The 24,811-nt window shown below is 53.1% G+C and overlaps 1 protein-coding gene across 2 annotated transcripts; it reads left to right on the plus strand.

The window, feature by feature from the left end:
* The first annotated feature begins 1,378 nt into the window (after positions 1-1,378).
* On the plus strand, positions 1,379-24,493 carry FOSL2 (FOS like 2, AP-1 transcription factor subunit). 2 transcript variants are annotated; one of them, XM_082643280.1, is made up of 4 exons: positions 1,379-2,301; positions 12,501-12,752; positions 17,212-17,319; positions 19,777-24,493. In XM_082643280.1, the coding sequence occupies exons 1-4, from the start codon at positions 2,200-2,202 to the stop codon at positions 20,296-20,298; spliced, it is 984 nt and encodes a 327-aa protein (XP_082499406.1). In that variant the 5' UTR covers positions 1,379-2,199; the 3' UTR covers positions 20,299-24,493. The 2 variants fall into 2 exon arrangements, with proteins under 2 accessions (XP_082499406.1, XP_082499407.1); XM_082643281.1 differs by lacking the exon at positions 1,379-2,301 and adding an exon at positions 3,127-4,304.
* The last annotated feature ends 318 nt before the right edge of the window (positions 24,494-24,811 follow it).

The following is a 24,811-nucleotide window of genomic DNA, read 5'->3' on the forward strand; positions in this document are numbered from 1 at the left end:
GGGGGTACAGGTGGTACACGTAAGAGTTGGGTAAACCGAGACTAAGGCAGAGCCTGGACCAGAACCCAATTTCCTTGACTCCTAGTACAGTGCTCCTCAGGATCATCTCTGCAGAAGGATTGAAGTTCCAGAGCTGACAAGGGCCTTAGAAGGTCATGTCTCAACCCCTTCGTTTGATAGGAAGAAACTGAAGCCCAGAGAGGCTAAGGGAGTCGCCCAAAGTCTCACAGCTCGTAAACAGCACAGCCTGGCGTTCATACTCCAGGGCCTGTGCTCTTTACCCTGCACCCCGCCCAGCGAGGCGGGAGAACCTAGGAATCCGCACTACCTACTGCCTGAACTTCGCTCCAAAACAGCTGAAGACAACGTTGGGGGCACACCCTCTCCCGGGCCTCCCTCTTCCCTATTTTCCTTTTTCTTCCAAATTCGTAACAGTCAAGGTTGCTTATAATGCCCGATTACTCCTATTAGATGCGTCCTAATTGCCCAGCGAAGAGGGCCGCCGGAATGTCTTGACTGTTTAATTTCGTCTTCAAGGCTACTCCTAACAAATTAATTTCAGGGCCGAAAAAACGGGGCGGGGGGGGGGAAGGGGCGGGAAGCAGTGGGCAGCCAGCCACGGAGGGGAAAATAGGCAGGCCTGCCCCGCCCGGCGGCGCCTCGCCCCGGCAAAGCCCGGCCTCAGGGAGGTGCGGATACCCAGCGCGCCCAGGGCGCCCGCTGCTTCAGGCGGCGCCGCGGAGGACGCCGACGACCATGCGCGGCCGCGCCCTCCCTGCGAGCGGCTCTGCGCGCCCGGCTCCCAGCCTCGCGGTGGCGCCGCACTGAACCGCCCGTCTCGCTCTTCGGGACTGTGATTATTTTCTAAAACCCGGCGCCGAGGCCCCTGCGGCCGCTCTCGGGGGCCCCGCCCCGCGCCCCTTCCCAGGGTGGTGGAAGGGGGGGAGGCCGTGGCGTGCTAGGGAGCCGGCGAGGGAATCCCTCTCCCTCCACGTCACGCGAAAGCGAGGGAACCCGCACTAGCGTTCTCTAACGCAAATGACCATCTTTGGCAACATGCGCCAGTGGAGCAGACCAAGGGCGCGGGGCCGGGGGTGGGCGGGGGGGGGGGAAGGGCCAGGAGCCTCGGCTCCCCCAAACCGCGCCAGCGGTCCCCTCCCACACCCGCCACCCCCTTCCTTCCTCGCGCTGGGTGTGCGGCTGGCGTCAGCGCGGCCGGGAGCCGGGGCAGGGAGGGTGGCGCTGCGCCCGCCTCCTCCCGCTCCTCTTCCTCCTCCTCCTCCTCCTCGGCCTTCTCCCTCCGCCTCCCCGCGCGCTCCTCCCTGCAAGGTGGAGTCTGGGGTTGACGTGAGGTACAGGGGCTGGAGAATAAAGAGTGTGGAGTTGAACTCGTGCCATTGTAGTGACTCATCTCGGGCAGAGCGCTGGGGCTCCGAGCAAACCAGCGAGCAAGCGAACGGCGTTCGGCGGGGACAGAGAGAGGGAGTGAGAGAGGCGCGGACGGGCGACGCGGGCCCGTCCGGGAGCGGGCGCCGGGGAAGGGGTGCAGGTCCGGGCGCCGCAGCTGTGGCACGGGGAGCGGGGCCGCGTCCCTCTCCGCGCCGGCTCAACTGGAACCCCACCGGCCGCGGGCCGGGCGCAGGCTTCCTTCTTCTAGTCAAGTGTCCGAACCGCTCTAAACTCCGGCGGCGAGTCGGCCACAGGAAGTTTATTCTCAGCTCCTTTTCTAAAAGGAGGAAATAGAAGTTTCTCCAAGCGGGCAGCCTTTCTTTTCGCCTTTTTTTGCCCTGCCTGAAATCGGGGGTCCCCAGACCTGGCAGGCTTGACTCGCCGGGCTCCTATTCTTTTTTACTTTCCAATTTTTGATTGAGCCGGCGGTCCCGGCTGAGCTCCGGTTGCGCGCGGGGGCGGGAGGGCGCGCGCAGGGGAGGGACAGAGGGACGCGCGGACTTTTTAGTGGGAGGGACCGGGTGGACAGCCGGACCCGCAGCGCTCGTAGAGCAGGAAAGAAGTGCAGCGCTCGGCGCTCGGGGGGCACTGTTCCCGGGGTGTCGCCGCCGAGGGGCAGAAGCCCGGGAGCGAAGACTAGAGCCCGAGGCGCGGCCCTCAGGGAGCCAGCGCGCAGCAGCCGGTGCGCGGCCTCGGCGAGGGCGGGGGAAGAAAAACACCCTGTTTCCTCTCGGGCCCCCACCGCGGATCATGTACCAAGATTATCCCGGGAACTTTGATACCTCATCCCGGGGCAGCAGCGGCTCTCCTGCGCACGCCGAGTCCTACTCCAGTGGCGGCGGCGGCCAGCAGGTAGGTGCGGGGCCCGGGTGCACCTGGCGGCGCGGGCGGATCCCCGCCTTCCTCTCGCCGCCGCTGCCTCTCTTGCTTTCTTTTCCATTTCTTGGTTTGGCGAGAAAATTCCTACGGGCCACCATTGTAAGTTCTGGATTTTCGTCTTGTCCTGCCCACACCTCCTTTCATCCCCTCTACCCAACGCCAACACTTTTTTTTTTTTTTTTTTTAACTGGAGCGGCGAGCGGGCTGGAACAGCCAGCAAACCCTATCCTTCACACTACATTTTATCCAGACCAGCTCCTGGAATTGCAGGTGCCCTTCCCAGGAGCCTGTACCTCCTCTCCCAGGAATCCACCTCCGTTCTCCTCTCTTTCCGTGGTGGACCAAATATATATATATATATATATATATATATATATATATATATATATATATATATTTGCACCCACGGGCCCCTCCCTACATCTCGGGACCCTATTCTTGCGAAAAACCCTCTCCTTCTCTTCCCCGGCCCCCACCGTCTTAATTTCTGAAAAATGTTGGGGACACGGAAACATGGTTGGGCTCCTTCAAGTAATCCGGAGTGGGCGCGGGTTGGCGCTCTGGGAATCAGGTGCGAAGGTCAGGAAGGAGGAGGTCAGCCTTGATTGGCTCGGCTGCGCCCAGGTGCCCGGCGCCCATCCATCTCCTGTTAGGGTCGGAGAAGGAGTCTGCACTGCCACCAGAAGGGGCGCCTTGTGGGTCTGGGAGTACCTTGGGGCAAGGACGCCTGCAGAGAGAAGGGGTGGGGGGAGGGGGGAGAGACCTCGCTTGGGCTCCTGAGTGGTTCTGGAAGCCGAAAAACAACTTGTTTCTAAAGCAGGCGGACTGGTTTGCACTGGAGGGATTGTGCGTGCGGTCTGTCTATAAATTCCAGAATAAATAAATACCAGAAGGGTGCTGCCGGGTTGATGGTGCTGGTGGGATGCCTGTCCTCGGCAGCAGCCACCCCCCCACACCCCGATGCTTGTGAGGGAGCTGGCTTACTAAACAAGGCCGCTAGAACCTGAAACCCGCCTCAGTCAGGATCTGCAGAGTCTGTAGCCAAATTGGCTGCAGCAAGAGTTGCTCTGGTAAGGCGGTGGCCTTGGCCTCTATACGCCAGCCAACCAGAAGGGCTTGGGGTGGGCTTCCAGGGAGGAGGGACCCTGATGGAGAATAAACTGGGAACACGGTTCTCTTTGGTAACTGAAGAGAGGTATGTTATTCCAGAGTGGCTCCCCGTACCTGGTGAGTCCTCAAAACGGCTTTTCTGTGTCTTCCCGCTACCGGCCCTGGTGTCCCCATAAGCACCACTGTAGAGAGCCTAGTCTGTGCGCTGAGGGTGCAGTCAATGCACCCCTGATGACGAATACCACGGTGATGAGTTTCAAACCTTGTTCCAAAGTGTTTGATTTTGTTTGCTTTCCAGCCCCATTGGTGGTTTGTATTGAATCCAGCTATCGTCAGGCAATGGGTTAGGGTCATTTATAACCCATTCCCTCATTCTCTGATTCAACAGCCCCCAGAAAGTCCCTCTCTGCCTCTCCGAACCAGGAAGGGAGCTTTTGATTTCTCACCTGCCCCTTTGGCTGCCGTTTCTGCGGCACTCGTCATTGAAATGTTACAACCTCGCCGCCTGGCTTTTCTCAGACCCTGGGGCCTAGATGGGAAGTCAGACCGGACATAAGTGCCCCAACTGAATAATCTGTGTCACTAGGGCTTTGAGCCCAGGATGTGAGCGGAGGCAATTCCCTGTTTTGGAAGAAAATCAGACAGGAAACCAGTGCTAGGAAGAAGGAAGAGAACTCAGTCCAGCAGAGTGTAATGGGGCCTCATTACCGAAGCAAAAAGCAGCTGTTGGCTAATTCCTAGCATGCTGTAACACATGAGGATTTTGCAATTAGTAATAACTGGTGCACAGGGTTCTTGCTTATACGCCTGCCCATTCGGCCCAGCAGCTTGAGTGAGGCGCCTTTCAAACCAGAGGGATTGGCAAGGTAACTTAGCTTTGGACAAGTTTCTCAGCCTATCCACTCCTGGGGGGGGGGGGGCAGGGAGAGGGAGGCAGGTTTTTTTTCTATCATCTCTGTGACTTTGAGCAGAGCTGTTCTGTGGTCCTAAGGACTGACGTGAGAAGCTTTTGTTACTTCTCAAGTCTGTGACCCCACTCTGGCGCAAGGTAACTTTATTGCATACCAGATAAAACCTGTAATCACTTTATTTCTCTTAGCTTCCTTTACGGGGAGACTTTCCTGGCAGTTAGTGATGGGCCTTCTTCCTTTTGTGGCATCTCAGCGGACCAATCAGTGTAAGAGCATTCTCTGGTTTCACCCTGGGCAAGGGAATATCATTTTTTTCTGCTGTCTTTGTTTGTGGGGTCTGATATTCCTGAGAAGTTTGTTGCTGTTTACTCAACCTAGAACATTCCTCTCCTCTCTCATAAAGCTTCATAAAGCTTGATCTTAACACATGGCCACGAGCTTCAGTGACTTGGGGAAGGTGGTGGGGGGCAGATAACTCCGCTGAAACCTCTGTTCTTGTATATGGCAGGAACTTGAAGCATGAAAAATATTTCCTGTTCCAGTTACAGTTTTAATCTCAGAGGTTGGTCATTGGTGATTTGATTTGTCACTAATAGTTGCACACACCTACCCCTCCTGGCTTTTTCTTCTTCTTGTTGTTGTTGTTGTTTTCTCTCTCTCTCCTCACTTTCCTAGGAAAACACCTCCCAGATATATGCCCTGCCTGGCTGCGCGACTCTTAAACGGTTTCAGGCCCTGAGCATTACGCAATTCAGCCAGTTACACAAACATAGGTCATTTCATAACTTGTTTTCATCAGCTGGGCCCCCTTTTAATGAAAAACAAAACAAAAACAAGACCCAGAACTTTTCCAAGGCTGCCATTTGTCTGTTCCTCAGATAACTTGTGAAAATAAATCAAGGGGGACAGTTCAAGGAATACCAGACTAGCTCTCTTCTTTGGCAACCATCCTTTTCCAAGACACACACATACACACACACACACACACACACACACACACAAAATTCCCCAGAGTGAACTTTTGCCAACTGTACCCAGGCTGGGACATTCCTCACATCAAAGAACTTTTACCAGAAATGACTGTGATTCCCAAGTCAGCCCCAATCATACCTCTCTAGTGCCCCCTACGGGACATTCTTAGAAGAACTATCTGGGGAATGTATTTTTCCAGCCCCAGAGAGTGTTAACTTGGTGAGTTTTCGGAATTCTTAGGATTTTTTTCTTTTTAATCCAGGACAAATAAATGCCATATATTTAACAGTGGTTAACTAGGAGCTGCTTGACTTCGAAATGCAGTTTCTTTTCTGATTTTGTTTTGTTCTGAATAAAACGTAGTTGAAAAGGGAGTGCTTTTTTTCTTTCCCTATTTTGATATCTGTGAGCACAATGTCTTCAAATTCCCAAGGCTTGTTTTCTTGATATTGTTTGCATTAGGACATTGGGAATTTTATTTGGGGAGGTGGTCTTCAGAATTGGTGGGAAGGTGGGAGGTGTATATTAAGGCTCTGGTGCTTTTTTTTTTTTTTTTTTTTGCCTTGATCTCACAGATGTTGTAGATTAGGATCAAACGAAGTGTTATCCCAGGAATTTGTCTGTTCCGCTGATTCTTGATGGTGGAAGTCAGTATCACTGTTTCATCAAAGTGAATGGGGTGAAACAGCAGTCATGTATTGTCTGAGTGGCAGTTGTATTTTCCTATCCAAACTCCTGAGTGCATTTCCATTACTTTATTTCTGCCTGCCTCATTATGCAAGGTGAGTGTAAAGTTAGGAGGCTGTTTTTTTCTTTTCTGTCTTATTACAAACACACCTGAACTTATGCATCCAAATCACTGTTGTCCCCTTCACTGTTGTTCCTTGAGAAGACTAAATACTTATTTGAATGCTGTGGCTATTAGTCAGATTCAGAAAGGTTTTACAACATCCCTCTTTGGGATTGCCTTCAGCAAATTCTTTTGAAAACCCTCCCTCCTAACATATCTTTGTCTTTTGAGGGTGAATTTGATATTTGGAAGTTATCAAAAGATCTGACATATAAAGAACCAAGTGTGATGTATGAGGTCTGGGTGATCTGTCTGGGTCCAAAGCAGGGTGTGACCCCGAATCCTGTTGGTCTCCATCTCAGGAGTCTTCCTGGGACAGCAGGCACCAAGACAAGGCACACCAAAAGCAGACACCTTTGCCACCTCTACCTTAGATTTCCCCACTCTGTTGTACAGGAATAAAGGTACTGATTTTGAGAATTTGGGAGGCTAACTTTCTGGTCTATTTGTTGAAAGAAAGAAAAAGAATTAGTGTTTTAAGGATATGTCCCATCTGTGTTGTATGTGGTATCTTTTGATGGCCACAGCATTTCAAAATGACGGCAGCTGCCCTGATTGAGGCAAATATATCTGTTCCAAACCCCATTCGGTAACTCTGTCCCTCTTGGACCCACTGGGCTGGAGGGGGAAGATGTAAGGCTCCTCTTGCCCACTGCTGTCTCGCACCCTGTCACGTGGCAGTGACTTGGCCATGCTCACCTGCTGTGGTTGTAGAGAAGATGAGATGGCGTCCCCTTCCCGTGGAGTGCAGAGCTGTCCCAGGATTGGTGGAGGTACAAAAGGGATCCACAGAATGGTGGAGAGAATCCTCTCATGGTTTGGAGTGGAATTTCTGTCCAGAAGGGCCCTGGGAGGAAAGACACTGGGGAACCTGGTGGAAACCCTGTGTTGGTCACCTTATTTTCCTTGCTTTTTTCTTTTCTTCTTTGCTGTTCTTCACCCCGGCAGTTAGGTGAAGAAAGATAGCATGATTCTTTCAAGTGAACCTGACAGGAGGCAAATCACCCGAGATAGTGTTTGTATACTGTAAAATTTGGGGAAATCACGAGTTATTAGGACCATTTCCATGGTGAGCTAAGTGGCTTTCCTCAGAAAGGAACGAAAGGTCAAAGGTCAAAGTGATGTCCACTTCAGAATCTGAAAATTGGTTGAATTCCATATAGAAGGCTTTGGAGAACACCCCACGTTTGGTAAAAATACAGAGCATTTGAGTCAAACTGGACCTCAACAGGGTTATTCTGGGGCATTTGAGGCAGCATTTGCCCTGCCCTCTCCTCTTCCCCAAGCCAGTCTCCTGGGATGTTGGAATTTTCCTTTTCCTGTGCTGGGAAACTAAAAAAAGGGGTTCTTAAGAGAAAGAACCCAGTCTCTTCCCAGATTTGCATAATCATTTCTGCCTGCCGAGGCAGGTCACAGGTATTCATGGGGTTCATGGCTCGAGTGCTTTGTGGCCCAGTCAAGAATCAATCTGATGGAGAAATGCCTGGCTGAGGGGATGGACCCAAAACACCAACTCTGACTTCCATCTCAAATGTCATTCCTGCCCAGCCCAGGAGTTTCTTGGATAAGCCCTGCCCCATCCACGTCTGCAGGAAATAGGAACCCAAACCCTACTTCCTGGACCTTTCTGCAGAAGGCCGTGGTTGTGACCCTTATTTCTGAATCCAAGGCCCTGCAGAGTTCAGAAAGGTCATTTTCCCAAATTAGCAACTGCTGGGCTACAGGGACCTCTCTGACCTGATGAAGTTGGGTGGCCCTAGGGACCCTGTGTTCTGAGCTGTCTTTCTCATAGTCAGTGGGAGGACACACGTACTTACTGAGCGGCCCCACAGCTCCCTTAAATTCAGGATGCTTCAGGATAAGGAGGTTCTGCTGCCCAAAGACCTGCAGCAAGGCTTGTAAGGGCTCGAACTTTGGCTTCAGGTTCTGGAGATTCAAGCTGTCTAGTGAGAGTCCATCCCTTGACTCCCTGGGTTAGAAGAATAGTTGTGATTTTTTGCTTTCTCACTTCCTCTCTTTATTCTTTTTCCACCAACCTGAGCTTGAGAGATGAGAATGACCCTCTAGGACAGAGGTTGCCAAACTATGGCCCAAGTATTTTTGTAAATAGGGCTTAAGAGAGCACAGGCACGCCTATTTGTTTACATCTTGTCTGTGGCTGCACTCACGCTGGTATGGCTGAGTTGAGTAGTTGCAACAGAGACCTTATGGCCTTCAGAGTCTAAAATATTTACTATCTGGCCTTTTACAGCGAAAGTTTGCCAAAATGCTCTAGGAGGTCGGTGGGGGTGGGGGGCAGTTTGTCCTTTTATAGGCATTCTTGCCCACCCAGAAGTCAATAGGATGACACAGTGAAAGAAAGCATTTGGAGGCTCTGCCAGGCTGGAATACCACACAGCCATCCAGCATCTTCGATTCTGTCCCTATAGGAGGAGCTTCCAGGGGGGCTGGAGAGCCCCAGGGGAGTCAAGTGAGGGTCCTGGGTTATCTCCTGTAGCCCCCCATCCCCAGCACACACCTGGTGCTGCATCAGGGATCAAACCACCCTAATGCCTGCGGCTGGGAAACCCCATCTTGGTTTCTGTTCAGTGTTAACCCGTTCGTAGAAAACCATGATTTCTCCCCAGCAGGACATTTGACTGATTCTTGGGTCTGTTGTCAGAGAAGAACGCCAGGCTAACTTCTGGGATCACAGACTCCTAGGCCCACCTCTCCTCTTGGACCCCAGTGTCGCTTTCTGAAAAATACCTTTGGAGTTGAGACAAGACACATCTGCCAGATCTCACTTAAACTTTTGTGTGTGTCTCAGAGAGCCTCCACCTATAGACAAAAGCCTTCTTTATGAGAGCCCCAGTCCCCTCAGGGGCTAGGACGTGTTTTCCTTGCAGCTTAGAGCCAGTGTGTTATCCAGATGGCTTTACCTCCTTCTGAAACAAGTTGTACATGCATTTAGAGGCAGTCATTACCTACTGCCTTGTTTTTATTGCTGTCTTGTTTTGTCTAGACCAAGCTATTGCTGCAAGGAATCTGGCTGATGGCTGGGCACGGCCTTCTGTAGACCTGCCATCACAGAGTGAGTGGACTGGAGGGCCCCGAGAGGGGCTGAGAGTCAGCCACTTAGTCCTAAGGGATCTTAGTCTCTCAGCTTTGCTTCAGATTTTTGGCTTCCCTCTCCCAGCCTGAAATGGGAGCTCTTTTGTTTGTTTTTTTGGAATGAGGAATGAATTTCTTGGGTGCTTTCCTGAAAGGAAAGCTGACAGTTCCCCCACAGAAGTGGAAGGTCACGTTAAACCATCCTGCTGGATGCCTCGGGTGTCTTTCAAACCCAGAACCGGACTTGGGGAGAGAAACGATGAAAATGTTGGGTGCTTCCCAGGAATGAGAAGCTGGCAATTCTCCCTGGAGCTACCCCTTTTGTACTGTAAGTGCACAGACACTTACAATGATGATGCATGACGATGACGGTGGTGGTGGTGGTCGTGATGATGATGATGCCACCTTCTCCTTATTTGGAGCAGCATTTCTCAACCCTGGCTGCACATTAGAACCTCCTCGGGCATTTTTTTTAAAACACCTTATCAGAACCCCACCCCGAAGCAATGAATTTAGAACTGTAATGGTGAGGCTGGCTCCGGCATTGGTGTTTTTAAACAGCTCCTCAGAATGTTCTAATGTGCAGCCAGGGCTGAGAGCCACTGGTGTGCTTTCATAGCCTGTGACTACAAGTAGCTACTTATTTAATCCTCATGATAGTGCAGTGAGTCTGGTGTTACTACTCCCCTTTCCAGACAGGGAAACTGGGTCCTCAGTGATCCACCAAGGCCTCAAATCCAGGCCTCCTGACTCAGACGACTCCCCATTCTCCCTCCCAATCCAGCAGCCCAAGAGAAACATAGCTGCCTGGGCTTTAGTGCTTCTGCACATACTCAGCCGCTCACGTGTTCTCACAGCCCTGCCTCCTCACAGCCAGCCCTGGTTGTCTGTTTTTCCTCCTTGAAGACCATTTCCCACTTGTATCCTTCCGTGTTCACTGCACCCTGCCCTCCTTCACACACACATACCCAGATACACCTGTTACTTTTCAGTGAGCTCCGGATAAAAAGTCCAGTTGTCTTTGCCTTGGGAGGTGACTCAGAATCCATTCATTGCACTGGGCAGCCCTCCTCACGGACTCCCAGAATCCATTGCGCCGGTAACTTCACAGAATCCCAGAATCCACTGCACTGGGCAGCTCTCTTCACGGACTCCCAGAATCCACTGCGCTGGTAACTTCACAGAATCCCAGAATCCACTGCACTGGGCAGCTCTCCTCACGGACTCCCAGAATCCATTGTGCTGGTAACTTCACAGAATCCCAGAATCCACTGCACTGGGCAGCTCTCCTCACAGACTCCCAGAATCCATTGCGCTGGTAACTTCACAGAATCCCAGAATCCACTGCACTGGGCAGCTCTCCTCACGGACTCCCAGAATCCATTGCACTGGTAACTATACAGAAACCCAGGATTCATTGCACTGGGTCACTCTCTTCACTGAATGCCCCTGACCTGGAGCCCCAGGGCAGTCTGGGAGGTGAGACAGCCACATTCCACCACCCAGACTGGGGTCAGGCAGCTGGCAGGGGAGTGAGCAAGGAAGGGTCCACAGCGAAGGGTCCACAGCTCCCTCAGCTGCAGTGAAGTACTCTAAGCTTCACTTTATTTACACAAAGGAACCCGGCCGTCGTCACCAGGGGCAAAGGCCATGGTGGTGGCAGCTGCCGTTGGTGCTTCTAATCCTGGTTGGTCTGATTGGGCCAATGTAGGGGAGATGCTATAGCATCCATGCTAATGGCAGTGGGATTTCATCTGGGGTCAACCAGACCTGTGGGGAGTCCTGGGTGAGGGAAGGTCTGTAGGGACCCTTGGTGGGGATGACCCTGATGCTCTGTCCGAGGGCAGAGAGGATGGATACCAGCACTTGGGGCTGGATTTTGAGGCAGGAAAAAACAATGCTCCAGAAGCTCGTGTTGCACTGTATTTGAGAGACCTAGCCTCTTTGTCAGGCTGAACTGGGTTTGAATCCTGACCCCACTGCTTATTAGAACGTGGCCTTGGATACGTTACTTAATCTCTCTAAGCCTGAATTTCTGCCTCTAAACTGGAGATAATGGTAGTTCTTACCTCAGAGGGAAAACTCATGGGATAATCTAAGTTAAACGCTACCACGGTGCCTGTCATTTAAGAAGTGCTCAGTAAGTGTTAGCTGTTATCGTTGTCATCATTTCATCCACCAAGTTAGGGGAGAAAGGGTGTGCAGAACCCTTTTGTGGAAACAGGAATCATCCGAGGCTGAGCGTTTCAGGAGGGGAGCTTTCTCCCGAAAATCTGGAAGTAGGGGATCTTCCCTTTCTCCCTCCTTCTCGCTTTCTAGTAGCTGCCCTGAAGGAAGGTCAAGCCCAGCTGCTGAGGAGCATGGCCCATTTTAGCTTTTGTACTCCGTCATCCTCTTATATTTTAAATAGAATGCTTCCTGCAGCATGTTCCACAGAGCTCTGCAACGTGGTCTGGGCATAAATCAAGTGACAGGGAGAAAACTCAGAGCTAGCAGCAAAGTTTCGCACAGACACACCTGTGAGCACAGATAGATAGATATGTAGATAGATAAAGAGAGACACAGTGTGTCTGCCCCAAGCAAGATGGGGGTGAAGGGCAAGGAGGACAAGGACAGCAAGGGGAAGTCTGGCAGCAGACGCTACCACTTTCAGTCTCATGGGTCAGAGGACATCTTTTCATGGACCTGGTCTCACCCTGATGGGGTCACAACCCCATCATGAACCTGTCTGGAAAGTAACAAAAGCAGACATGATAACCTTCCTGGTGATCTTCGTTGCTGCAAAGCAGTTGGTCGGCAAATCTCCTCTAGGGATCCTAAGCTGGTACCCTGGGGAATAATGGCAAGTGACCCAGAAGCTCAGGAGGCCCGGATGGAAGGCCTGCTGTCCTGCAGATGGGGGCCTAGCTGGCCTGGAGGGCTTCAGAGAGGACCTGCTGAGTGTGAGCTGCGAGGGACCACATCTATCCTAGAAGCCATTGGAGATATGACCACATCCTCGCTGAGCCAGTTGGGGATGGAGTTTCCAGGACCTCAGTCAGGGAGCAGATCTGACATGGGGGTGCCAGGAATAGTTAAGATCCCCTTGATTCTTGGATGTGCAGGAAGTTCACCCAGTGTTTTGACCTTGGCTTCCCAGGCTCTGACTCTACTTTCTGCCAGTTTTGGCCTCCTGGCTCTGCTTGTCCTGTTCTACAGTATTTATTGGCTCAATCCTACTTTTCTCCTCATTTCAGAAATTCCGGGTAGATATGCCTGGCTCAGGCAGCGCCTTCATCCCCACCATCAACGCCATCACGACCAGCCAGGACCTGCAGTGGATGGTGCAGCCCACGGTGATCACCTCCATGTCCAACCCGTACCCCCGTTCGCACCCCTATAGCCCCCTGCCGGGCCTGGCCTCCGTCCCCGGGCACATGGCTCTCCCAAGACCCGGCGTGATCAAGACCATTGGCACCACTGTGGGCCGCAGAAGGAGAGATGAGCAGGTACCGTTCCGATCAGGAGCCGCATCGGTGGCTTTCCAGGCCGTATAACACAGTGTTTTTCTGAAGACTGGCAGGGAGCAGGGTCGATGTCCTGGGAGCCCTGGGGAGATGAAGGAGCTCAGGACCAGTGGAGGCGGAGCTAGAGACCTGAGAGTCAGGCATTTCGCCTGTGTCCCTTAGAATCTCTGGGTCTTAGTTTCCTCAGCTGCAAAATGGAGATAGGGTCTTGCTGGCCAGGACTTGCTGCCACCCGAGTGAGATCATGGTGGGAAAGCACATAGTGAGTGGTGAGGCGTCAGCACGTGGGCAGGACTTAGGCCCTGCCTATAGCAGTATCATTCTCTGATACTTGGTACAGGGGCCACAGGACAAGCAGCCAGTGAACCCTGGCTGGGAGCTTTTGGGGGAGTCCTTAACTGTCTCCCAGTATCTGGTAGATACCCAGCAGTCCTAAAGGCCCCCCCCTTCTAGACCAGTACTGCCCACACTACTTCCATTCTCCCTCCATGTCTCAGGCCTGCAACTCAAGGCAGGAGCCCGTTTCAAGTGCCTGGGATGTGCATTCCGGAAGTGGAGGGACCCTGGGGTCTTTGGAGTCTGCTCAGCTGCTTGAGCTCCCGGGGCTGGGGGTGGAGGTGGTCAGATATCATCAGCCTTTTTTTTCCTCAAGGGGCTCAGCTTTGAGCAGGAGTCAACCTGGCTGAGAGAGGCGCCAGAAAAGGGTGGGGTCTCTGCTCTCTAGGTAGCATCTACCCAACTCTCAAAAGGCCCATTGTCTGTATTAACAGATTACCAGGGCAGCGATGGCCCCCTGCTTCCCAAAAGAGAAATCAGAGTCATGCATAATTCCAGAAAGGAGGGAATGAGCCTCCCAAGAGCCCCAGCTGTCCCCCTTCACAGATGACACGGCCAAGGCCTGGACACAGCTACCTGGGGCTACTTGGCAAGTGAGTGGGGAAGCGTGGCCTAGAACCAGGCCCCTGGACCCCTGTGCGGTGCTCTTTCTACAACACCATGCCACCACAAGTCCAGGGAAGGGAGATACTTTGGCAGTAGCATCCCTTTTTCAAATGAAACGTTAGCTTGAAGAATTACTTCAGTTACAGCTTTGGAACCCCTCCCCATTTCAACCACTATCCGCCTCTACTACTTGTTCCAGTACAAGGACCTTTCAAACGTGGTGCCCAGTGGATAATTGCAGATCCAGTGCCACTAGTCCCCAGGACACTTAGAATCACAAGGGTCACTGCTCTGAGGAACCGGAAGCTTTCACAGGAGCCCCGTTCCTCTGAGGACAAAGCTGGGCCTTGTATCCATTGCATGTTGGTTTGTTCTATTAGTGGCAGGGCTCTGTGCAGGGGCAGCATGGAGGGGTGTGTGTAACAGACAGTAACAGACACAGCTCCCGGGTGCTGTCGGGCTTCTGCTGCTGGGGCACGTGGCCAACATCCCCCCCACTGCTGCTTTCCATACCTGTAGTTATAAATACCGCAGTAGCAGTGATCCTGAGGTCCTCTGTACATGTGCTCCCTTCGGGGAGCCCAGGGTGCTAAGCTTTATAGTCACTGATGATTCGGACTCTCCCTGTATGCAGGGGACCCCTGAGTGAGAGCCAGGCTTGTGAGGGACTCTTGGGTTAGCAGGACAACAAAGCAAGATGTGCTGAATGCTCTTCATCCTTTTCTGGACCTAGCTCACACCAAATTTAGAAGTTTATATCTGGAAGAGACTTTGGAGACCAGCTTTTCTATAATTTTCAATAATTATAGAAAATTCAATAATTTTCCCTCTGTACCTATTTTACAGATGAGGAAACTGAGGCCCAGAAAGAAGGGCCTTGTCCAGGCTCACACAGTGAGTTAGTGGCAGAGCCAGGACTGGAATCCACCTCTTTTGACCTTCAGCCCTGTGGTTTTCCTACCACACCACCTAGGCGTGCCCTAAGACAATTTGGAGAATTTCCTTCCTTTTTTGAGAGGGAAGGAGAGAGCCAGAAGTGTTTTATCGCATGTCAGTTAGGAGTTCAGATAATCATCTGGCAGCTTGGAGGAAGCCTAGGTGGTGGCATCCTAGAACCTTGGCTCTTTGGGTTCCTAGCCCTAGGGTCTCTTCTCAGAGGCTCACTTCCGCCTTCCCAGCCTCCCCCAGGGGGAGGAACCTGTTACCAGGGGCTGGCCTGGTGCCTCACTGCCCTCTGTAACCTGCCCCAGAGGCTCCCTCTGAGGCCAGCAGTGGCGGGGAGGGGCGGGTGTGTGTGGCTTGTGGATGGGTACGTGGTGGTGCTGACACACTCAAGTTGTAACCGTGTTGTCACCACCCCTGAACACTTCCTAAGCCAAGAGCTCCCACAAGTCGCCCCGCACCTCACCAGATAGGGGCGAGACTTCTAGGGCAATTGGGAGGCCAAAATTTGTCCAGAAGCAGCCAAGGGGGAACGGAGGCCAAAGTGGACCAGGACCAGCTCTCCATCTTTTCTGCCCCTCATCAGTGAAGGAGGAGGGGGGCTAGCTGGGCCTCAAGGGGAGCCCTGGCAGCCTTTCAGTGCTGAGCCCTGAACCCACGACTGCAGCAGGGTTACCCTCCTGGACTCAGGTTGAGACAGGGTTAGGAGTAGCAAGTATTCAGGGCCTTGGCCGAGTGGCCTTGTGACCTCAGCCGATCCCCACAGAGAACAGGGTGCCTGAATCTGTGGACTCTGGGTCTCCAGTTGATTTGCTGCTCAGTGAGCGCAGAAAAGGCATCAGAGAGGAGACCTCTGAATTGCATCTTCTTCTTTCTAGCACTTTCTAGTTTAGAGAGGACTCTCACACTGCATCTCATCTGATCATTGCAGAAACTTTGTGGAAGGCAGGGCAGGTCCTATTAACCCCATTTTACAAATGGGGCTCTGAGGCTCAGAAGGGTCAGTAATCTGTCCAAGTCCACCCAGAAGTGCCACATCTGTGTTTGGCTCCCAGCTGCCTGATGCCTCTCAGAAGAGAGACCGTGGAGCCAACGGCTCTTTGGGTTCCTAGGCAGAGGAGGGGGCTTAAGGAGGGAAGTGGAGCCAGGACTCCAGTGTAGACTCCAAGACCGGGTGTCTGGAAGGGGCCTGAAGACTAACAGAGATGCTACCGGCTGGATGGGCTCAGGTCAGTGTGCATCACCTGGAGGCTGCTGCAGGGGGTGAGGGACACAGTGATGCTGTGCCCTGTTCAGGACATCACAGCCACACACCTTCAAGGCTGCAGGGAGCGTCCTGGGGACTCTGGCCTGGGCCCAGCCCGGGCAGTGGCTCCCTCCCTCACAGGATGGCTGGTGGTCCAGGCAGCATCCGTCAGTGGGGTGGCTTCTCTCTTAGCCCCTCCAAAAGTGGCTTTGGCCCTTTCCCCATGTGTCCCTTGAGGGTAGGACTCAGGTCTTATTCCCCCAGAATCTTCTAAGCCCCAAGTACTGTACTTGGCATCTTGTAGGTGTGCCGTCAGTCTGATGACTGAAGGGGTGGTCTCTCCTTTCGAACTGCTTTCTGCCTTGGCCCCCAGCCATCTCCTCACATTACCTCTGCAAGGGGCTAGTGGCCCTTCTCTGGAAGGGGGGCTCTATGTAAACAGAGTGTCAGCCCTGATTGGGGGGGGAGCAGTGTTCTTGCCCTCTGGCCTGAGCCACAGGCCTCTAACCAACCTCAGTGTAAGGAGCTGCAGGGAGATTTGTGTTCATTTGGTCTGTTGACAAACCTCTAACCCCTCAAACTGTGCCTGGCATGCAGAAGGGCTCGTTGGTTGAATGAGTGGCTGTGGTGGGCAGCAGGGTTTAACCTGCCTAAGGGCCCTTCCTCCTTTTGCTGGTCCTGTCCAGCCCGGCACTGTGCCAGGCACACGGGTGGGCCCTCGGGGTTGCAGTGTGAGCAGCCAGCACTCGAGGGCTGGCAGAGGGGCTTGGGAGTGGGGTGGCCCTCCCTCTGGCAACAGAACGTGCCCCCCCTGGGTGCTTCTTACTCTGGGCCCAGCTACTTAATCACGTGGAGATAATGAGGCTCGCAGAGCAGGCAGGGTGATGGGGAGGAGTAATTAGGCAGAGTGGAGGAAGCTGCGTAAGTGGGTGGGGCAGGCCTGGCACGAGGGGACTCTGCGGGAAGCAGGCCCAGCCCATTCTCTCGGGCCTTGGCACTGAATCGGGGCTGGCCTGACACGTGCTGCCATCATGCTTGGGCTGGTGAGTCCCTGACCCATGGCTACCCTGTTCTCCCTTCAAACACGCGACATCACCTTCCAGGGCGGGTTCAGCTCTAAGCGCCCTCCCAGGCGTCCACACAGCAGCGAGCCGCATGTTCTGGGCCTCCGAGCCGCGCTTCTCTTGCCTTCGGCCCTCCCCTCCCCAGTTCCAGAAGGGCTTCTTCCCCTACTTCAAAGGCAGTTAAAAGCCAAAAAGATGCTGAGCCATTTATCCGAGCCTAACCGTGATCCTTGACCTTGGCCTCTAGCTGTCCCCCGAAGAGGAGGAGAAGCGTCGAATCCGGAGGGAGAGGAACAAGCTGGCCGCGGCCAAGTGCCGAAACCGCCGCCGGGAGCTGACAGAGAAGCTGCAGGCGGTAAGGAGCTCTGCGTGAGGCGGAATCACTTCTGGGCAGGCCGGAGCAGCGACCCCAGGGCTCCCGGCCCTCCGCCTCCCCCTTGCCCCTAGTGGCTGATATGTGAGTCAGTGCAGACAGAAACATTCCTTCCTTTTAGCACATGGGTCAGCACTGCCCTGATTAAAGGAGGGGGCTGGGGAGAGGGAGCTGGCCTTTAGCACCAGCCTGGGCCCAGAGAGAATTGGACAGGCTTCTTGGGCCTGGTACCCTTTCTCTTTCAGCACCTGAGCAATCCCTGCACTGAGACCTGCTGGGGCTCCTGGGTGAGGGATGGCAGAGGGCGTTGGCATTGCCGGGCCTGGGAGCCAAGGCAAGCCCAGACCTGCCTCCTCTGGGGCTCCTCTATCCCAGGGCGCCTGCCACCAGCAGGAGTGGCCCGGCCTAGCTTCAGCCGTCTAGTCTGGGTGGGCAAGCATTGTGGGGAACTGCTCTCTGGGCTCCTTCACCTCTGCAGGGGTCGTGACGCTCTCTAGGTCTCATGGAGATGGGTCACGTGCAGCTGAGTTGTACTGTCTTGGGGTTTTCTCATATCCTTCGTGGCTGGGAGGGTTCCCTGCCTCTGCCCTGAGCCTGAAGCTGTCACCTTGGTACCTCCTTCTGCCCTTGTGAGTCATTCTCCCCTGCTGCCTAATTGCCCACACCTGGGGGCCCGTGGCCCTACCCCTCCCTCTCAGAAGCTTGACCTGACCAACGTCACATAACTCCCTCCAGAGCCCCGCCCTCCAGGGTGGGCCGTACGCCACAGTGAAGGAAACCCAAAGCCAGGACTAACTCTCCTGGGTGGAATGTGTTCAAAGTGAGGAGATGAGCGTGACTCTGTTGGCAATCCTCGCAACGGCCAGCCAGGGTGGTGCTTTGGAAATCATTGCCTTGTACATCCTGTTACTTTATTGAATCCTCCCAGTTACCATTCACCTGCTTCTGCTCCCCTTTGTCCATCCTGGAGCCCTCGCTCGCGGGTCTTGAATGTGCACGGCATGAATCCCCTGATGCCTATAGTGGTGCCCTGTGGAGGTGTTAGAGTCGGGGAGGGGGAGGGGGAGTGCTCTGATGTCACGCGAGGCGGATCCATTAGTGACCAGCTCTCCCCGGGGAGACTCCCCCAGCAGAGCCCTCCCCACCGCTGACCTTTCAAGGAGCCATGCCCCCTGGGTCGACCCCAGGTGCTTCTGCCACCAGCCCCAGAAGAGCCTGCCCCCTGAGGCCCCTCAGCTTTCCCCCCACATCCCTAGAAGCCTCACACCCTACTCCCCCGTGCCTCCCCACCTACGACCCAGCCACCCAGGCCCTGAGCCACATCCTCCACAGGAAGCCTCTCGTAAGCTCATGACGTTCATCAGACCCTTGAGACAGATGGAAACTTTTTTCACTTCGGAATGTGCTGTACTCGGCTGCTTAGCGAAGCTCTGGCCCATGTCATCTCGTTCTCAAGCAGGAATCTGTGTTCGGGAAAAGTGGGGAAGAGGCTGGTGACACGTGCCTTTCCGTATTCCATAACGACCCCCTGCACGTGCATCTGTTGCTTCTCTGGCTTTGTGTGAAAGGAAGGGCTGAGGTCCATGCCAGCCTCACATGCCCGCTCAGGCTGGCAGGGGTCTCATCTGTTAAAGCACGGGGGCTGAACTGAATGTTCTCCCAGGGTTCTGTGAGTCCTGAAACATATGCTTTCTACTTAGAGCAAGGAAGGGAAAAGGGACGGTGAAGATCCAGACGGGATGGATTGAGCGCTTCCTATAAGCCAGGCACTGTCCTAGGCTTGTGTGTGCAGACAGAAATCTGCACCGTCACGCAGCTTAGAATTTAGTGTCTATGTGTCCACGGCGAGCTGGATGGGGTTGAGGAGGCACGAGGAGAGAGGGGTGGAGCTGCATGCTGTGCTCCCTTCCCCCACCGGATCTCACTATTACTCACCCCTCAGGGGTACTGGGGGCCGGTCCTGGCACCAAGGCAGAAGAGCATAGTAGCATATGGACTCTGGAGTCAGCTACATTAGGGTCAAGTCTGGGCTACCCTACCTGCTTGCGCTGTGGCATTGGGCAAATGATTAAACCTCTTGGAAACTCAGTTTCATCTGCAAAATGGGTTGCTGATACCTGCTTCAAGAAACTGCTAGGTTGAATGAGATAATGCCTGTGAAATGCTTAACGCAGTGCCTGGCACTAAGTGAACGCTCGATCATGACAGCTACAGTTGTTAATTCACCCTTCCTCCAAGCTGACTTTCCTCTTCTCTCGGTCTGGAGCTTTGGAAACAAAAGGAAATCTTAACTGTGCAGGTGATTCAGAAGCAGTGGGGTGTGAGCTTGCTGCCTTCATGGTCCTCTGAGCACGTGGCTCGCTTTCCCTTTCTCACCCGGATTTGACAACCCCCCGGCGCAGCCCCTGCTGTCCCTCACGTACCCCTCTTCCCCTGCAGGAGACGGAGGAGCTGGAGGAGGAGAAGTCGGGCCTGCAGAAGGAGATCGCCGAGCTGCAGAAGGAGAAGGAGAAGCTGGAGTTCATGCTGGTGGCCCACGGGCCTGTGTGCAAGATCAGCCCTGAGGAGCGCCGGTCACCCCCGGCCTCCGGGCTGCAGGCCCTGCGCAGTGGGGGCAGTGGAGGGGCAGGCGCCGTGGTGGTGAAGCAGGAGCCCCTGGAAGAGGACAGCCCCTCGTCCTCGTCGGCAGGGCTGGACAAGGCCCAGCGCTCCGTGATCAAGCCCATCAGCATCGCTGGGGGCTTCTATGGGGAGGAGCCCCTGCACACCCCCATCGTGGTGACCTCCACTCCTGCCATCACCCCAGGCACCTCGAACCTCGTCTTCACCTACCCCAGCGTCCTGGAGCAGGAGTCGCCTGCGTCGCCCTCTGAGTCCTGCTCCAAGGCTCACCGCAGAAGCAGTAGCAGTGGGGACCAGTCGTCAGACTCCTTGAACTCCCCGACTCTGCTGGCTCTGTAACCCAGCTCCCAGGGGCGTCCTCGGCACTGCCTCCTTCCCAGGGACCAGCACCTTTCAGCACTCCAGGGCCATGAGGGTAAGAAGGGGACCCTGCCAGAGAGCTTCCTGGTTCTGGGGAGACCCAGGTGGGATTTGGCAGTGAGGCGTTGGAGGACTTGGATGATCTCTTGGAAGTCACAGGACCTCCTCCCTCGTTCATCTTGCAAAGCAAATCCTGTTTCTTGAAAAACGTTGGAGAACTTGGTTTGGTGGACCCGGGCATCTCTCTGGCTTCTGAAGAGCCTGAAGCTGGTGTGGACCGTCCCCGTCCCTTTGTCACGATATGTCTCTGGAGTGATGGTGTCTTTCTCTGCCCCACCACGCATGCTCAGTGCCTTTTGGTTTCACCTTCCCACTATTTGCCCCTTCCTTCCCCCAGTGTCAATTTCACTTCCTCTTGGTTTTTATCCAATTTGCCATGACATTTCATCTGGGTGGTCTGAATATTAAAGCTCTTCATTTCTGGAGATGGGGCAGCAGGTGACTCTTCTGCTGGGGCTGACTTGTCCAGAAGGGGACAGTCAATGTGCAATACAGAACCTTTCCTCCCCTGACACTCCCGGTCCACCACCATCTCCAGAACCACCAGCAGGGCTCCCTGAGCTCTCACGGAGATGCCGCCGTTGCTGGGAGGCTTGGAGGACCCTTCCTCCCCATCCTCGGAGACGGCTTTTGGAGGAGCGGCTTGGCCAAAAGACAGGGTGTGAGTGAGACAGCCGGGGCACAGATTGGGTTTGCCAAATGCCTAATTACCGGGCCAGGAATAGTGCCAACAAGCCACACGGGTGTCTTGAGTAGGACGTCTCCTGTAATTACTGCCTCGCCGTTCTGCTCCGGACCCTTCTCTCCAGACCAGGGAGGCATCCCTCCCTAGGAGCCACAAATCACTCCAAGTCCCTGCCGGCTCTGCCCTCCCCCACCCTGCCTCTCAGGGTGACGCCACCCACGGAGGTTTAATGAGCGTGGGCCTGGCCCCTCCCCAAGCCTCAAAAGCGCCTCTGCTGTGGACAGAAATGCAGGGGGAGGAAGGAGGGAGGCAGTCGGAGTGGGGTTCGCCTCGCAGCAGCCCCAGCACCCGCTTCTCACCTCTCACCCAGGTGCCTGTTCAACCCCCTGTGGTCATGTGCTACCTAATGGAGCTAGCGCTTTTGCTTTTACACTCCCCTGCCCCTCACCCCAGCGTGCTCCTCAGATCCATCAGCCAGTTGTGAGCAGCTGGCCCAGAGCTGTCACTGTGGCTTGCAGCGTACATGCCATGCTTGGGGGCTGCTGAAATCAGAGATGAGATGTGTTGCTTCCCGCTGCAAGCTAGCTGCTCCCTTCCCATGGGGTGGGGGGCAGGGGAGGGGTCCTCCAGCCTCGCCAAGAGCACAACTCAGCAGAGCTCAGCGTGGTCCCCACCTCCCACCCCTCAAAGCCTTTTCCTCCCCAGGGTTGATCTTCCAGAATGAGCTTCTGCTGGGCTAGTGCTCTGAGAGAGACCCCACTATTGTGATTCAGCTCTAGAGATCATTGGATGATAATTTAAAACTATATAGATATTATTTAAATCAACCCAGTGGGGGTTAGAACTCAAAGTTGGACTCCGGGGAGAGAAAGAGAGCAGTGACATGGTTCCCTGTTCCCTATTCCCTTCACGTACCCAGGCCTGGCACGCTGGTTGGTATTTAATGTCCATTATCCACTTGCCATGCACTAGACACACAGAATGGAACAGCCGAATGCCTAAAATACACAGACCGCTATGACTAGGAGTGACGTGTGGCGAGATAGGGCATGAAGAGAGAGGAGATTAAGAGAAAAAGTATTTTGTCCCCAAATGCTTTAAAAATGTTATTTCCCACATTCCTTGGCTGTGACGCTGCCCTCCCAGTTCCCCAGAGGTTCTGGGAGGGGTGCTCCTAATAAGATTGGGCCACTGGGCTTCTCTGGCTTCAGATTAATCAAGGACGCGGCAGTCAGCAAGGAGTAGCAGGAGACGGGCAAAGAGAGCTGGGGTGCGCTCAGCTCTGAAAGGCTTAATCATCTCAAGTGGTGTTTGTGGCCGATTGGGAGCTATTTGCTTCTTTTTGCATATATATATATATATATATATATATATATATATATATATTTCTTAAATGAAGCTGCTTTCTGGTGTTTTATTTCTAAAAGTCCCTTTGTGCCCCACTTTGCACAGCCCTGATCCCAAGGCAGGTCCCGGTATGTGACTTGGGGCCGGGCTGGACATGCCTGAGACAGCGTCTGGCTTTCATTCCGATTTCAAGCTGCGTTGGCTTTGGGACCAGCAGAAAGCAAAACCCCAGCTGCCCCTCAGGATCTTGAGGCCTCTGAGCTGTGTTTCTATTCAGGACCCTCTAGCTTTGTTCTGGGAGGTAGTCTGGCTTCCCCAAAGCCAGAGGTTATTCGGAGAAAGCTGAATATTCACACGTAACGCACTAGTGTATCCTCAGTCACTTCCTCCTGGCTGTTCTCCAAGTTCACACCAGACCCAGGCCTGCCTCCTCCTCTTCCTCCTCCCTTCCTCCCTTCCCCCTCCTCCTCCTCAGGGAGCAGCCGCAGGGGGGAGGCCTTTGTGCTCAGGCAGGGAACCCTGTGCTCCCCCTGTGTCCCCAGCCGTGAGGCAGCTGGTGTGGACTCCAGTTGGGCTGCAGGCAGCTCTGGGTTGGCATAGGGCAGGCACCCCTTGACAGGCTGGTGTGAAGCACACCGTCCCCTTGGCCACCTGGCTGGCCTCTCTGGGAATAGTCCTCTTCCTGGCTGGGTGGATGGGGACAGCTGCTGACACAGGAAAGAGAGGAGATCCCAGGCGAAGTTTAGGCAATTGCCAGAGCCAACTCAAAGCAGAGAGTTCACTGAGGAAGTTTTCAGAAAGAAATCATTGTTCTGCCTGTGAGACAGGCGCCCAATAACACAAGCATCTCCACGCCAAGAACCATCAGAGGCTACTGGTTCCCTTGCTCAGGCTTTGGGGAAAGGAGTCTCCTCTCTGCTCCCCCATGGCTCCATTTTAAGGATGAGCTCAACTTATAGGCATTGGGACTTTTCTCCCATTTCCTTGATGGCCCACCAGTGCTTCTTGTAACTTTCAGGTTGATTTCCTCCTCTGATGAGACATCCACGTGGCCTCTTTAAGAAGGAAAAGAATAACACCTACTATGTGCCAGACACTGTGTTAGGCACTTTTATATATATATACCTTCTTTAGGATGAGACTGAGCCACGAGGACTTCCCTTATTAAAAGCCCACAAGTAATGAATAAACAAAAACACTTGGAGGTGAGAAGGTCTTTCTCCAAAGATCCAAGGCAAGATTGCCTTCAGTCCGAGGTTTGTTCTCAAAGACCCACCCCCTACAATATCCTTCCACCTCTAAACTTGTTTTCCCTGTGATGTGCTCCTTTGCACTCTTCAGATGGTTGACCTGAGTTTTATAGAATTTGTGGACCAATAGGATACGTGGTGTGTGTAACTTTCTTTTAAAAACTTAAGTAAAGGGGTCTTGCTATTTTCTGCTTGTTGAGTCTTCTTGGCATTCATCTTAAAAGCCAGCATCTCACTATTTATTGACAGGTCGTGTGTGTGTGTGTGTGTGTGTGTGTGTTCGTGTGTACATTTCTAAGTGTGCCCATGTCCTCCTGCACCTTTTAAAAAGGAAACCCAGTCACCCCACTACCTATTTGACATCTTTTCATGCTTCTAGTATTTTGGTCATACATCAAAAAGGGTTTTAATCTTTTAATGCTGACATGTTCAGGAGGAGCTGGGTCAGATTTTGAGCGGGGCATGGGAAGGGGAGGGGGAGAAGAAATTGACATTTATTTTATTATTTATTTTAAATGTTTACATCTTTGTGTTGTACCAAGCCTGAATAGAAACAGATAGCATTAAAATGCTCAGTTCCTCTCTCCCTCTCTTTCTTCTTTATAATTTTTTTAAAAATTTAGGCTAATGATACTTTTTTTGTTTCTAAAATGATTTGTGACTTGTGCTGTATAAACTGTATAAAAAAAGGTCTGTTTTTAAAGATGGACTGTCATTCCTCTAGGGACAGTGGTCACCAAGAAGTCTATGTTGTAAGAGAACACAAGGAAAGATCCTGCCCTGTTCCTCAAAAAATTATTTTCTCTGTATGATTAAAAGTTTATTCCATTTATTTTAGTTTGTGGTTACTTGATATTGAGGGCGAAAATCTTCACCTTTGTATAAAGAATAGGTATCAGGGTGTCTTTTCTGCAGTGAGAGATGTATATATAGTATTTTGGATATAGTGGACAATCATAAGCTTTGTGCATCTGTATTTGAGGTATGTCAGTGATGTGGAGTAAAGACTGCTATAGGATCCTGGAGGCAAAAAAAAGTTGTACAAGATTCCTACAGCTTGATGGGGAATTTAATTATCCTTCTGAGCACCTTGTTTTCTTTCTTTTTTTAAGTATTGGTGAAATGGTCCCATTGGAAAGGCTTCTAAATA

This window comes from Mesoplodon mirus (genome assembly GCF_964341445.2).
Source record: "Mesoplodon mirus genome assembly, chromosome: 14".
NCBI classification, from domain to species: domain Eukaryota; kingdom Metazoa; phylum Chordata; class Mammalia; order Artiodactyla; family Ziphiidae; genus Mesoplodon; species Mesoplodon mirus.

Coding starts and splice junctions, on each gene's coding strand:
- FOSL2 (XM_082643280.1), top strand. CDS start 2,200: ATGTACCAAGATTATCCCGGGAACTTTGATACCTCATCCCGGGGCAGC. Junction 2,302..12,500: donor GTGGCGGCGGCGGCCAGCAG/GTAGGTGCGGGG, acceptor TCCTCATTTCAG/AAATTCCGGGTAGATATGCC. Junction 17,320..19,776: donor TGACAGAGAAGCTGCAGGCG/GTAAGGAGCTCT, acceptor CTTCCCCTGCAG/GAGACGGAGGAGCTGGAGGA.